Source organism: Hypanus sabinus, chromosome 1 (genome assembly GCF_030144855.1).
Source record: "Hypanus sabinus isolate sHypSab1 chromosome 1, sHypSab1.hap1, whole genome shotgun sequence".
NCBI lineage: Eukaryota > Metazoa > Chordata > Chondrichthyes > Myliobatiformes > Dasyatidae > Hypanus > Hypanus sabinus.
Window position 1 is genome coordinate 132,393,668 of NC_082706.1, and position 13,958 is coordinate 132,407,625.

Below are 13,958 nucleotides of genomic sequence, written 5' to 3' on the forward strand. Positions count from 1 at the left end.
ATAGGTTTTGTCGGGGGTTGCTGAGATGGTGTGGCTGGTAGGGCCTACTCCACACAATCACTAAATAAATAAATCCAGACTTGCCAATGTTGTCGACTCTTAATTGCTTCTATAGTCAGGGACATTAAGGGATGGATTATAATTGGTGACATTGAATGTTGGTTACATCTTTCTTGTTCATGAGTATTTGTTACATCATACTTGCTGTAACACTGCGATAAGATTCAAGGTTCAAAATTGTTTAAATCCAATGCCAGTAGACAAGTGTAAAGGAGATGAAATATTGTTATTCTGGTTCCGATGCAGCACAAAAAAACCCACTAAGATAAAGAACACAATAATAAAAAAGCACAATAAATATAAATATGTTATAAACATAGCTTATATACATTAATTGTATGCTAATAAAGTGGCACTAGGCACTGGAGTGTCTAGGTAAGGTGACTGACAGGAAATGATAAAGTGGTGGTTGGGGGTGTGTTACTGGGTGGAGATGTTAATCAGCCTTGCTGCTTGAGGAGATTAACTGGTTTTGAGTTTGGTGATTCTGGTGTGGACACTATGTAGCCTCCACCCCGAAAGGAGTGGGACAAGTAATTCCATGAGTGGGGTGGGATCCTTTGTGATGTTACTGGCCCTTTTCTAGCACCTTTGTCCTTGATGGTGGGCAGGCTTGTGCCAGTGATGCATTGGGCATCACTGACTACCCCTTGTAGAGCCATACAGTCCTCCGCATTGCACTTTCCATATCATACAGTGATGGAGGATGCTCTCTATTGCACACATGTAGAATGACATGAATTTAGATGTGCATAGTTCAGCTCTCTTCAGCCTTAATAGGCTAGCCACTTGATTGTTTTTTAAATTATACCAAAGATGAATGTGGAATTTAAAATACAATCAAGCATATTAAAACTAAAAATAATATACAGTATTAAGTGAAAAATCAAGAGTGTATGTTTCCACTTGAAATTGCAAAAATTAGAACAAACATGTTCAAAAAGAGGAATGGAGTAGAGGACAAAAAGAAAAGTTTATGACAAGGTGGAGAGAATCTAACACTTCAGAAACTGTTCTATCTTCACAGCACTCCACTACGATATTTGGCAACTCCTGCTCTGCAGAGCATTGTGGGAGACAAATTCCAGACCCTCAAATGGAAAGAAATGGAAAAGGTACCAGCTTTCCCAAGAATCAGTGAGGTAGAAATGGAGCTCTCTATCCCAGGAGGAGGAATAACAAAATCGCTCTATGCTGACAGGTAAGTTTGATAAGTTTATGGTGCTAGAACTTAGTCCTAGTAGTGTTCACTAAGGATCCAGTTTATATGTGTATCTCTTCAGATGTGATAATATTTGATACTCTAAACCATGAAAACTGGAGGGACTGGGTTTGAATTTAAATTTGTTTCCTGATCCAGATGCTCGAGATTGAGCAGTAATTTGGATTAGTACAATATGCTGTCTTATTTCTGACTTGCAAAGCTTCTTCTATAAAATCATAAGTCACAGAAAATATTACATATTAACTTGCATTCTTGAGTATTGAATAGCTACAGTGTGTTCTGGCTGGCTAAGATATTTTTAGCAGAAAATTATTTACACAAAAGACTTTTTGAAGAAGAATGGGGTCCTCACCAGGGGGGTTAGGAGAGATGAGCAACAGCTTAATTGAAGCATTGTATTTGCTGACAAAGAGAGTGATAGTGAATTTAAAGGTCTAGTGTGACATTTCCAAATAGGACCAAAGGAACTTCAGGCTGTCTTGCAGAGAGAAACAGATAGTTGAAATACTAGTCGGGGTTGGAGGGCAAAGGTGCCTCAGTGGGGCAAGCATATAACCATATAACAATTACAGCTCGGAAACAGGCCATCTCAGCCCTTCTAGTCCGTACCGAACACTTACTCTCACCTAGTCCCACCGACCTGCACTCAGCCCATAACCCTCCATTCCTTACCTGTCCATATACCTATCCAATTTTACTTTAAGTGACAATACCGAACCTGCTTCTACCACTTCTACCGGAAGCTCGCAAACGTTTGCCCCCTAACTTTCAACTCATGTCCTCTTGTTTGAATCTCCCCTACTCTCAATGGAAAAAGCCTATCCATGTCAACTCTATCTATCCCCCTCATAATTTTAAATACCTCTATCAAAGTTCCCCCTCAACCTTCTACGCTCCAAAGAATAAAGACCTAACTTGTTCGACCTTTCTCTGTAACTTAGGTGCTGAAACCCAAGTAACATTCTAGTAAATCTCCTCTGTACTCTCTCTGTTTTGTTGACATCTTTCCTATAATTCGGTGACCAGAACTGTACACAATACTCCAAATTCGGCCTCACCAATGCCTTGTACAATTTTAACAGTACATCCCAACTCCTATACTCAATGCTCTGATTTATAAAGGTCAGCATACCAAAAGCTTTCTTCACCACCCTATCCACATGAGATTCCACTATGGAACTATGCACCATTATTCCTAGATCACTCTGTTCTACTGCATTCCTCAATGCCCTACCATGTATGTTCTATTTTGATTAGTCCTACCAAAATGTAGCACCTCACACTTATCAGCATTAAACTCCACCTGCCATCTTTCAGTCCATTCTTCTAACTGGCCTAAATCTCTCTGCAAGCTTTGAAAACCTACTTCATTATCCACACCACCACCTATCTTCATATCAACTGCATACTTATTAATCCAGTTTACCACCCCATCATCCAGGATCATTAATGTATATGACAAACAACATTGGACCCAGTACAGATCCCTGAGGCACACCACTAGTCACCGGTCTCCAACCTGACAAACAGTTATCCACCACTACTCTCTGGCATCTCCCATCCAGCCACTCTTGAATCCATTTTACTACTTCAGTATTAATACCTAATGATTGAACCTTCCGTGCGGAACCTTGTCAAAGGCCTTACTGAAGTCCATATAGACAACATCCACTGCTTTACCCTTGTCAACTTTCCTAGTAACCTCTTCAAAAAATTCAATAAGATTTGTCAAACATGACCTTCCACGCACAAATCCATGTTGACTGTTCCTAATCAGACCCTGTCTATCCAGATAATTACCGTAAATTCCGGTGTACAAGCTGAGAATTTGGCCCTAAATTTTGGTCCTAAAATTAGGGTGTCGGCTAATACAGAGGGTGCCAACTTTGGAAAAACAAATACACGGAAGACGGTCGTATTTACCGGCTGTTTTTGAGTCAAATTGGTTCCACTGTCGACGCATGAATTCTTTGCTTTGTTTAAACTCACATCTCGTGGCTGGAAGCACGGACGTCAGACCACCGGGGGTGACTGCAATGTCCATATTTTCAGCTTTCAGAGCTGCTTTTGTCTCATCTGACAAGTGCGCTTTGAACTCATCCCAGACAAGTAGCGACTTTTACTTCCTGACACCTTCAGGACGTCGACGCCACACCTCTTTAACCCACTTCAAGCAACCCGCTTCGTCCATCCAGCAGCCTTCTTGAACATAAACAACACCCCGCGGGAATTTTCTGAGCAATCTTTGTTTTTGGTGTCAACACAAAATCACATCTATTTGTAAATCGGGTGCACCAACTTCACATAGCTTTGAGATTTGAGACATCTTGAGGGAGCATGTCTCAGAAAGGCAGCATCCATTATTAAGGACCTCCAGCACCCAGGGCATGCCCTTTTCTCACTGTCACCATCAGGTAGGAGGTACAGAAGCCTGAAGGCACACACTCACTGATTCAGGAACAGCTTCTTCCCCTTTGCCATCCGATTCCTAAATGGACATTGAAGCTTTGGACACTACCTCACTTTTTTAAATTTATAGTATTTCTGTTCTTTTGCACATTTTTAAAAATTATTCAATATACTTAATTGATTTGCTTGTTTATTTATTATGTTTTATTTTATTATTATTTTTTCTCTCTTGTAGATTATGTATTGCATTGATCTGCTGCTGCTGCTAAGTTAACAAATTTCAGGTCACATGCCGGTGATAATAAACCTGATTCTGATTCTAATTTCATGACGTATGCCAGTGATGGACTTTTTACTCTCCTGCCATCCGGTAGGCACTACAGGAGCCTCTGCTCCCACACCAGCAGGCTGAGGAAGAGTTTCTTCCCTGAGGCTGTGACCCTGCTGAACCTCACATCGCAGCGCTAAACAGTATTGCACCCATATTGTACTGTTTCAGTATTTTTATATCTGTATGCTGTATCACTTACTTTTTATTCACAGTTATTTCGTAAATAACACTATTCCTTTGCACTTTTGGGTAGATGTTAACTGCATTTCGTTGGCTTTGTATCTGTACTCGTCACAATGACAATAAAATTGAATCTAATCTAATTAATATATCTGATTCTGAAATAAGGCATGGTTTTGTTCAGAGGCTCCTTTGCTTAAATCTTAGGATATCTTTCAATTCATGGGTGTACAGGTTGTATGATGAAATGCATTTGAAATTACGTTCTGGCTTTAGGAAATTGCTGACAGTTAAAGCTGGTTCAAATTTCCGCTGAGTTTTGACACTTCCTGGCTAGATCACTAGAGGGGGTACTTTGTTACAAAACTACTTAGAGTTCTGTACTCAAAATCATGCATTGACCTGAATTCCAAATAGCTTTGTGTCTAGACTTGCTAGTTCGTTATATTAATGATGATTGAATTTTTTTTTGTTGGATGGAATTAAGAAAACTACAAAATAGTGTTACAACTTCTTGTGCTGATTGTCTTGTTGTTTTCTTCATGTAGTTGTACTGAAGGAGTACCATTGGCAGTGCTGCTCATTTTCTGTTCTGAAGGGGATAATATTCCAGATGCTTTGAATCTTCTCGGCTTCCTGAATGAGTGGGTCCAGTTAATAGAAAAAACGGTAAGTAGTGTAACTGCAAGCTGTCATTCACAGGATTGCTTGAACATTGGCTGCAATCACAACAGTGTAAGTTGTTTGTTACCTTTGTGCAGAGAAATATCTAAATTTAAAGAATTCTGTCAACAAGACATCACATGAGTAACACTGTGAATTTTTAAATATTCTTCCAAGAACTTTTGTGCACAAGAGGAGATGAGACCAGGGGCAGATCAGCCATTTAAAATGGTGGGATGGCATACTCCTGCTCTAACATTCGTGTGCTGGATTATAGATATAACATTGGCAATTGCCTATAACAGGAAAGATTACACATTTATCCTCACTTGTAGCAGACAAGGTCCCTCAGGAGCTACAGAGTAGCCAATGTTATTCCTTTGTTTAAAGCTCAAAGTACATATATGTCACCATATACAATTGAAATTCATTTTCTCAAAGACATGCTTAATAAATCCGTAATAGGATAATAACCATAAGAGAATCACTGAAGGACAGCACCAGCTGGGCATTCAACCAGTATGCAGAAGACAACAAACTGTACAAATACAAAAATAAAGAAATAGTAATAATAAATAAGTAATAAATATTGAGAACATGAGATGAAAGTCCTTTAAGGTGAGTCTATAGTGATGGAGCAAGTGGAGTTGATAAAGTTATTTGTTTTGTTTCAAGAGCCTGATGGTTAGGCGGTAAAACTATTCCTGAACCTGGTGGTGTGATCCTGAGACTCCTGTACTTTCTTCCTGATAGCAGCAGTAAGAAGAGAGAATGACCTGGGTGCTGGGTGTCACTGATGATGAATGCTGCTTTCCTATGATAACACTCCATGTAGGGAGGGCTTTACCCATGATGGACTGGGCTGTATCCACTACTTTTTGAAGGATTTTCCATTAAGGGGCACTGGTGACTCCATACCAGGCTGTGATACAGCCTGTCAATATATTCTCCACCACACATCTATAGAAATTTGCCAGTGTTTTAGATGTCATGCCAAATATTCACAAACTCCTAAGGAAGTAAAGATGCTGCCTTGCTTTCTTCATAATTGCACTTGCATACTTGGCCCAGGACAGGTCCTCTGAAATAATAACACCAAAGAATTTAAAGTCTCTGATTCAGTCCACCTCTGATCCTCTGAAGTAGAGAGGGTCAGCGAGAAGGGTAATAGGAATAATCCGGGGAACTGTGGGCAAATGAGCCTCACTTTAATTGTTGGAATGAACCAATGATTTCCAATAGGGGCGGTTACATGTCATCAGAGGGTGTTCAAGATTCTTTTGGGGAGGGCAGTAGGTGACACTCTAACTTGAGGTACAAGACCTGACTGATCCTGACAACTTGTTGCTGTCGTAACCATCCAATAGGCATTCCCAGTTTGTGTTGATTTAATTAATTAATGATTAATTATGATCCATTAATTATCCATTAATGATGACACGTCTCTATGAGTCTGAAGGCAGTGAAGCCTTGAATTCTAATCCTGCTAAGAAACAGAAAGTGCATGAATACAATGTTACATAACTGGAGTATGGTTTTATTCTGTTCCTGTCAGATCAGCGATGCCCTGTGTGTCTTATTTCTAATACTATACTGTCTAATGAAGCCATAAAACAATCAAGGTTGCAGCAGCACTACTGTAAAAGACACCCTGAAAAGGCTACTTATGGTATTACTCAGTTCCAGAAGATGAAAGAAGCATTTGAAAAGCATTGCACGCTTGAGTCATTTGCCAAGAAACCTAAAAATGACCTTGATGGTGGTCTCATTGCTTCTTTGAACATTTCCAAAATGATAGCAACGTGTGGATAATAGTGTATGATTGATGAAAGATTAATCATGCCTGCTGCATCAGAAGTGCTCACCACTGTTCTCAAAATGGATACCAGTATTTTATAATCAAATCTTGTGCAACAGATGGAACAATATGGTGGATGTTCCAGATGTCAGGGATCATGAAGTTTTTGAAGTTACCATTAATAGGGAGAAGATTCATGAAAAACTGACAGGTCTGAAGGTAGGTAAGTCACCTGGACCAGATGGTGTAAACATAGAAACATAGAAAATAGGTGCAGGAGTAGGCCATTCGGCCCTTTGAGCCTGCACCGCCATTCAGTATGATCACGGCTGATCATCCAACTCAGAACCCTGTACCTGCTTTCTCTCTGTACCCCCTGATCCCTTTAGCCACAAGGGCCATATCTAACTTCCTCTTAAATATAGCCAATGAACCGGCCTCAACTGTTTCCTGTGACAGAGAATTCCACAGGTTCACCACTCTCTGTATGAAGAAGTTTTTCCTCATCTCGGTCCTAAAAGGCTTCCCCTTTATCCTTAAACTGTGACCCCTCGTTCTGGGCTTCCCCAACATCGGAAACAACCTTCCTGCATCTAGCCTGTCCGATCCCTTTAGAATTTTTCATGTTTCAATAATCCAATCCCATTAGATTTTTATAAGTTTCAATAGTCCAATCCCTTTAGAATTTTATACGTTTCAATAATCCAATCCCTTTAGAACACCCTAGGGTTCTGAAAGAGGTGGCTGAAGAGATTATGGTAATGATCTTTAAAGAATCACTAGATTCTGGAATAGTTGTGAAAGACTTAAAAATTGCAAATATCACTCTATTCTTCAAGAAGGAAGAGAGGCAGAAGAAAGGAAATTATAGGCCTCAGTGGTTAGGAAGATCTTGGAGTTGATTATTAAGGATATGGTTTCATTATACTTTGAGATAGATGATAAAGTAGGCCATAGTTAGCATGGTTTCCCTGACAAATCTGTTTGAACTCTTCAACCTTTCCTTATAACTTGGGTCCTCAATCTCAGAACATCATTGTAAATATCTCTGTACTCTTTCAATATTATTTATATCTTTCCTGCAAGTAGGTGACCAGAACACTGAGAGTATATGAATAGAGTGAGGTGGAAGATAAATGCATGCCTGAGGGATTGGAGCAGGGGACAGGGATTCAGATTTTTGGATCATTGGGACATCTTTTCAGGCAGGGGTGACCTGTACAGAAAGGATGGGTTGCACTTGAATCCCAGGAGGACCAATATCCTGGTGGGGAGATTTGCTAAAGCTATTGGGTTGCGTTTAAACTAGGATTGCTGGGAGGTGGGAACCAAACTGAAGAGACGGAGGAAGACACGGTTGGCTCACAAATAGAGAAAGCTTGGAGACAGTGCGAGAGGGAGGATAGGTAGGTGATAGAGAAGGGACGCGCTCAGACAGATGGTTTGAGGTGTGTCTATTTTAATACAAGGAGTATTATGAACAAAGCAGATGGGCATAGAGTGTGAATCAGTACTTGGAGCTATAATGTGTGGTCATTACAGGGACTTGGATGGCTCAGGGACAGGAATGGTTACTTTAAGTGCCGGATTTTAGAGGGAGGCAAAAGAGGTGGGGGTATGGCACTGTTGATCAGAGATTATGTCACGGGAGCAGAAAAGGAGGAAGACATGGAGGAATTGTCTGCAGAGTCTATGTGGGTGGAAGTTAGAAACAGAAAGGGGTCAATAACTACTGGGTGTTTTTTTATGGACCACCCAATAGCAACAGGGACATCAAGGAGCAGATAGGGAAACAGATTCTGGAAAGGTGTAATAATAATAGGGTTGTTGTAGTGGGGGATTTTAATTTCCTGAGTATCGATTGGCATATCCCTGGAGTGAGGGGTTTAGATGGAGTGGAGTTTGTTAGGTGTGTTCAAGAAGGTTTCTTGACACAATATGTAGATAAGCCTACAAGAGGAGAGGCTGTACTTGATCTGGTATTGGGAAATGAACCTGGTCAAGTGTCAGATCTCTCAGTGGAAGAGCATTTTGGAGATAGTGATCACAATTCTATACCATAGCATTGGAGAGGGATAGGAACAGACAAGTTAGGAAAGTGTTTAATTGGAGTAAGGGGAAATATGAAGCTATCAGGCAGGAACTTGGAAGCATAAATTGGGACAGATGTTCTCAGGGAAACATGGAAGAAATGTGGCAAATGTTCAGGGGATATGTGTGTGGAGTTCTGCATGGGTACGTTCCAATGAGACAGGGAAAGGATGGTAGGGTACAGGAACCAGGGTGTATAAAGGCTGTTGTAAATCTAGTCCCAAGAAGAAAAGAAGAGGAAGGTTAAAAAAAACTAGTTAGTGATAGAGATCTAGAAGATTATAAGGCTAGCAGGAAGGAGCTTAAGAAGGAAATTAGGAGAGCCAGAAGGGGCCATTAGAAGGCCTTGGCGGACAGAATTAAGGAAAACCCCAAGGCATTCTACAAATATGTGAAGAGCAAGAGGTTAAGCTGTGGGAGAATAGGACCAATCAAGTGTGACAGTGGAAAAGTGTGTATGGAACCGGAGGTGATAGCAGAAGTACTTAATGAGTACTTTGCTTCAGTATTCACTACGGAAAAGGATCTTGGTGATTGTAAGGATGACTTACAATGGACTGAAAAGCTTGAGCATGTAGATATTAAGGAGGATGTGCTGGAGCTTTTGGAAAGCATCAAGTTGGATAAGTCACCAGGTCCGGATGAGATGTACCCCAGGCTACTGTGGGAGGCAGGGGAGGAAATCACTGAGCCTCTGGCGATGATCTTTGCATCATCAATGGGGATGGGAGAGGTTCCAGAGGCTTGGAGGGTTGAGGATGTTGTTCTGTCGTTATTCAAGAAAAGGAGTAGAGATAGCCCAGGAAATTATAGGCCAGTGAGTCTTACCTCAGTGGTTGGTAAGTTGATGGAGAAGATCCTGAGAGGCAGGATTTATGAACATTTGGAGAGGTATAATATGATTAGGAGTGGTCAGCATGGCTTTGTCAAGGGCAGGTCGTGCCTTATGAGCCTAATTGAATTTGTTGAGGATGTGACTAAATACGTTGATGAAGGTAGAGCAGTAGATGTAGTGTATATGGATTTCAGCAAGGCAATTGACAAGGTACCCCATGCATGGCTTATTGAGAAAGTAAGGAGGCATGGGATCCAAGGGGACATTGTTTTGTGGATCCAGAACTGGCTTCCCCACAGAAGGCAAAGAGTGGTTGTAGACGGGTCATATTCTGCATGGAGGTCAGTCACCAGTGGAGTGCTTCAGGGATCTATTCTGGACCCCTTCTCTTCATAATTTTTATAAATGCCCTGGATGAAGAAGTGGAGGATTGGGTTAGTAAATTGCTGATGACACAAAGCTTGGGGGTGTTGTGGATAGTGTGGAGGGCTGTCAGAGGTTACAGCAGGACATTGATAGGATGCAAAATTGGGCTAAGAAGTTGTAAATGGAGTTCCACCCAGGTAAGTGTGAGGTAGTTCATTTTGATAGGTCAGATGTGTTGGCAGAATATAGTATTAATGGTAAGACTCTCCGCAGTGTGGAAGATCAGAGGGATCTTGTGGTCCAAGTGCATAGGACACTCAAAGCTGCTATGCAGGCTGACTCTGTGGTTAACAAACCGTACGGTGCATTAGCCTTTATCAATCATGGAATTGAATTTAGGAGCTGAGAGGTAATGTTGCAGCTATATAGGACCCTGGTCAGACCCCACTTGGAGTACTGTGCTCAGTTCTGGTCTTCTCACTATAGGAAGGATGTGGAAACTATAGAAAGGGTGCAGAGGAGATTTACAAGAATGTTGCCTGGATTGAGGAGCATGCCTTATGAGAATAGGTTGAGTGAACTCGGCCTTTTTTCCCTGGAGTGACGGAGGATGAGAGGTGACCTTATAGAGGTGTAAGATGATAAGATGATGAAGGGCATTGACTGTGTGGATAGTCAGAGGCTTTTTTCCAGAGCTGTAATGGCTAACATGAGAGGGCACAGTTTTAAGCTGCTGGGGAGTAGGTACAGCGGGGGTAAGTTTTTTATGCAGAGAGCGGTGAGTGTGTGGACTGGGCTGCCAGTAACAGTGGTGGAAGCGGATGGGGTCTTTTAAGAGACTCCTGGACAGGTACATGGAGCTCAGAAAAATAGAAGGCTATGGATAACCCTAGATAATTTCTAAGATACGGACATGTTCGGCACAGCTTTATGGGCCAAAGGGCCTGTATTGTGCTGTGCTTTCTATGTTCTATGTCAATGATACTTCAAATTAGGACTCACCTAATTGCTTTAAGCGCCTGGTTATGAATCACATAAATCCCATCTTCTTGCTATGTTGGGCTCTTTCCAGTTCACTTATCACTCAAATTAGTCCACTGATGATGCCATAGTTTTTGCACTCCACTCTGTCCTATTCCACATGAGAGATGGTGTTTGATATGCAAGGATGCTGTTTATCGACTTCATTTCAGCTTTTAATATAATCATCCCTTTAGATGTTGGTAGGTAAACTCCTTTTTGGGTCTCAACGCCTATCTCTGTAACTGAATCATGAATTTGACAGAAAGGCCATAGTCAGTGTTGGCAGAAACAACCCCGCAGGCTGTGTGCTCAAGCCGCTGTTGTTCACACTGCTGACACATAACTGCGCTGCCAGATCCAGGTCAAACTGAATCATCAAGTTCACTGATGACACAACAGTAGTTGGCCTCATCAACGACAATGAGACAGTGTACAGAGAGGAGATAGAGCGGCTGGTAGACGGGGTCCTGACCGGCTACATCATCATCATCTGGTATGGGAATTATAAGATGTCTGAGCACTTGTCGCTACAAAGTCGTGCAAGGGCTGCTGAGAGGATCATATGGGGTCCCTATTCTATCCATCATAGATATTTATAAGGAATGCTGTTTATGCAGGGTCCTTAACATTGTCAATGATCCCTCCCTTCAGTTTAACAATCTCTGACCTCCTACCGTCAGGCAGGAAGTACCTTAGCATTAGGATAAGAACTGTTAGGATGCAAAACAGTTTCTAACCCAAGGCAGTAAGACTACTGAACTCCTTGCCACTACCCAGGTCTCATCACACATGAAGTACCAGTAGTGTTATGCTGTTTACTTTTTAAACTTGTCATAAATGCACTTTATTATTTTTAATTTTGTAATACTACTTTGTGTGTCATGTGTTAATTATCTGTACTGTGTTGAGTAAGGTGGTCCAGAACAAAGGAATATTGTTTCATTTAGCAGTATACATGTATACGTTTGAGTAACAATAAATTTGAACTTTAAGCAACTTATTTTACAACTTCAACATAACATTTCAATTTACTGTACTTGATAATTTATGAAAGCTTTCTTCTCATTATCTGTATGTAGCTGTTGATGAATTCAACTTCTATGTCCTTTTTTGCTTCTCCCTCAACCCTTGAATTCATTGGTCAGTCTGTCTGTTCACTAAGGTAGTTCATTCCTTTGTCCTTGTTTATGTAACTTGTTCTCAATATTCAATCCTTTCAAATCCTGCACCATTCTGTACCTCATCCAACATATCTTTCTATTATAATGTGTAATGGAGTCAAATTTCCATCATTGGAGCCATCTTATTCAAGTTCCAGCTAACCCCTATTGTTGAGTTTGTCCCTTGGCTATTTACTCAGGAAAGATTGTGCTTTTTGTATTTTTGCCTTAATTTATGCTTTCCAACATACCGCATAGGCAGAAATACATTCACATTAATTTTCAAGGTTGCATCTCATTAATCTGATTATTTATTTTAGGAAGCTATTGAGGTAAGTGTATTACTAAATAATGTGTATACAATTCAATAAAAGTTGGGGAAATTACTGTATGCTGGAGTACTTAGTTTCTCTACTTGTATAATTGTTGGCCAACCTGTCATTATTCTGTTTCTTTTAGTCATTGAATGAGTTGCCCCTGGTTACAGCCTAGATCATTTTGGGTTTTTTTTGAGTGGTGTTAATTTAGAATGAAGCATGAGGTCTTCTAGTCTTTGAAAATGCCTCCTTGCACTTGTCAACTCTCCGAAGAGTTATCTTGCTCGTTGCTTGGCCTTGTATTTGTTCCTGGTAATGTTTGAGTTTTTAATGCTGCCTTTCAGTTCCAAAATCTAAGAACACAGCTGAGAATCATACCTTCCACAGGGTGAGAATTGGGGAAATCTGCCTCAGACTATCAAATCTTGGGATTAGTGGCCTCTGATAGATTGTCAGTTGACATATTGGCTGAACATTTTAGGATTCAAGTTGGATGATGATCTTTTGTTCTTCTGAATATTGTCATATGCTGTATATGAATGGGTTGAACTGTTTAACTAAGAACAATGCTTCTCCCTTTCAGAGTGATTGGCAATCCATGACTCAGCCACAGTGGAAGTCTCCAAGTTCTTGGCAATTACTGTTTGGCAGTGGCATCCCACCAGCTCTCTTCTGATCTCACAGATTAAAAAAGTTGAATGTGGATTGTCCTTTAAAATGGTATGGAGTTTTCAGGACAAAAGACTACGGTATTTATTGAGTACTTCTCAGCAGAAGTCTGCTGCTATATTTAGATGCTTACATGAAGAGATCAAGTAAAGGGATGATGTTCACTAAATGCTCAGTTACTTACTAATGTGTAACAAGAGGAGTTAGCAGAAGTACTTACTGTTATTGCCGTGTAACTTTGTATTAATTTGTTGTTGCCTAGGTCTGTGATTTTAAAAATAAAATATTTTTGCTGCCAATGAGATGCCAAAGAGCATTTCATTTTCATATTATTATTTTTCCTTAATTTTTATTGAGTTGGAAAATGTCAGTACTAAAAGTCAGACTTAAGAGAATGCTTAATGCAAGTAGTGAAAAAATTTGAGTAGGATCTTGAGTGAGGACTCTTGATAAAGGCATTGATGCAATTGGCTTTGAGATGGCGTATTTCCATTTTGTTTTAATTGCATTATCACTATATGGATCTTAGCTAATCAATATCTTTGGTTTATAGGTGTCTTATTGATATTAGGATCGTAGCAGTTTTGTGACTACCACCTTTTAGCTGCAGTACTAAAGGAGAAAAAAATAGCATAACCTCAGCATTTAGATTTGCATTCATGTTATAGAATAATATACATATAGTGAAGGCATAAGATGCTGGATTAAAGAGTTTGGCAACCCACTACTTCTTGAGGTGTTGGGGGAGAAGCAGGCACACCATAAGTAAACTCTACAACAATTGAAAATTTCACTTCAGTAACATTTATATTCCATACCAATTTTTTATGA

The 13,958-nt window shown here is 40.4% G+C and overlaps 1 protein-coding gene across 3 annotated transcripts in view; it reads left to right on the forward strand.

Moving 5' to 3' along the window:
• Positions 1-13,459, forward strand: part of psmg2 (proteasome (prosome, macropain) assembly chaperone 2) — a 31,353-nt gene extending 17,894 nt beyond the window's left edge. For all 3 annotated transcript variants that reach the window (XM_059976637.1, XM_059976650.1, XM_059976640.1), the window contains exons 5-7: positions 1,088-1,261; positions 4,754-4,874; positions 13,042-13,459. In XM_059976637.1, the coding sequence (XP_059832620.1) occupies positions 1,088-1,261; positions 4,754-4,874; positions 13,042-13,134 (388 nt within the window). In that variant the 3' untranslated portion in view covers positions 13,135-13,459. The remainder of the gene's footprint in view (positions 1-1,087; positions 1,262-4,753; positions 4,875-13,041) is intronic.
• Positions 13,460-13,958: the final 499 nt, after the last annotated feature.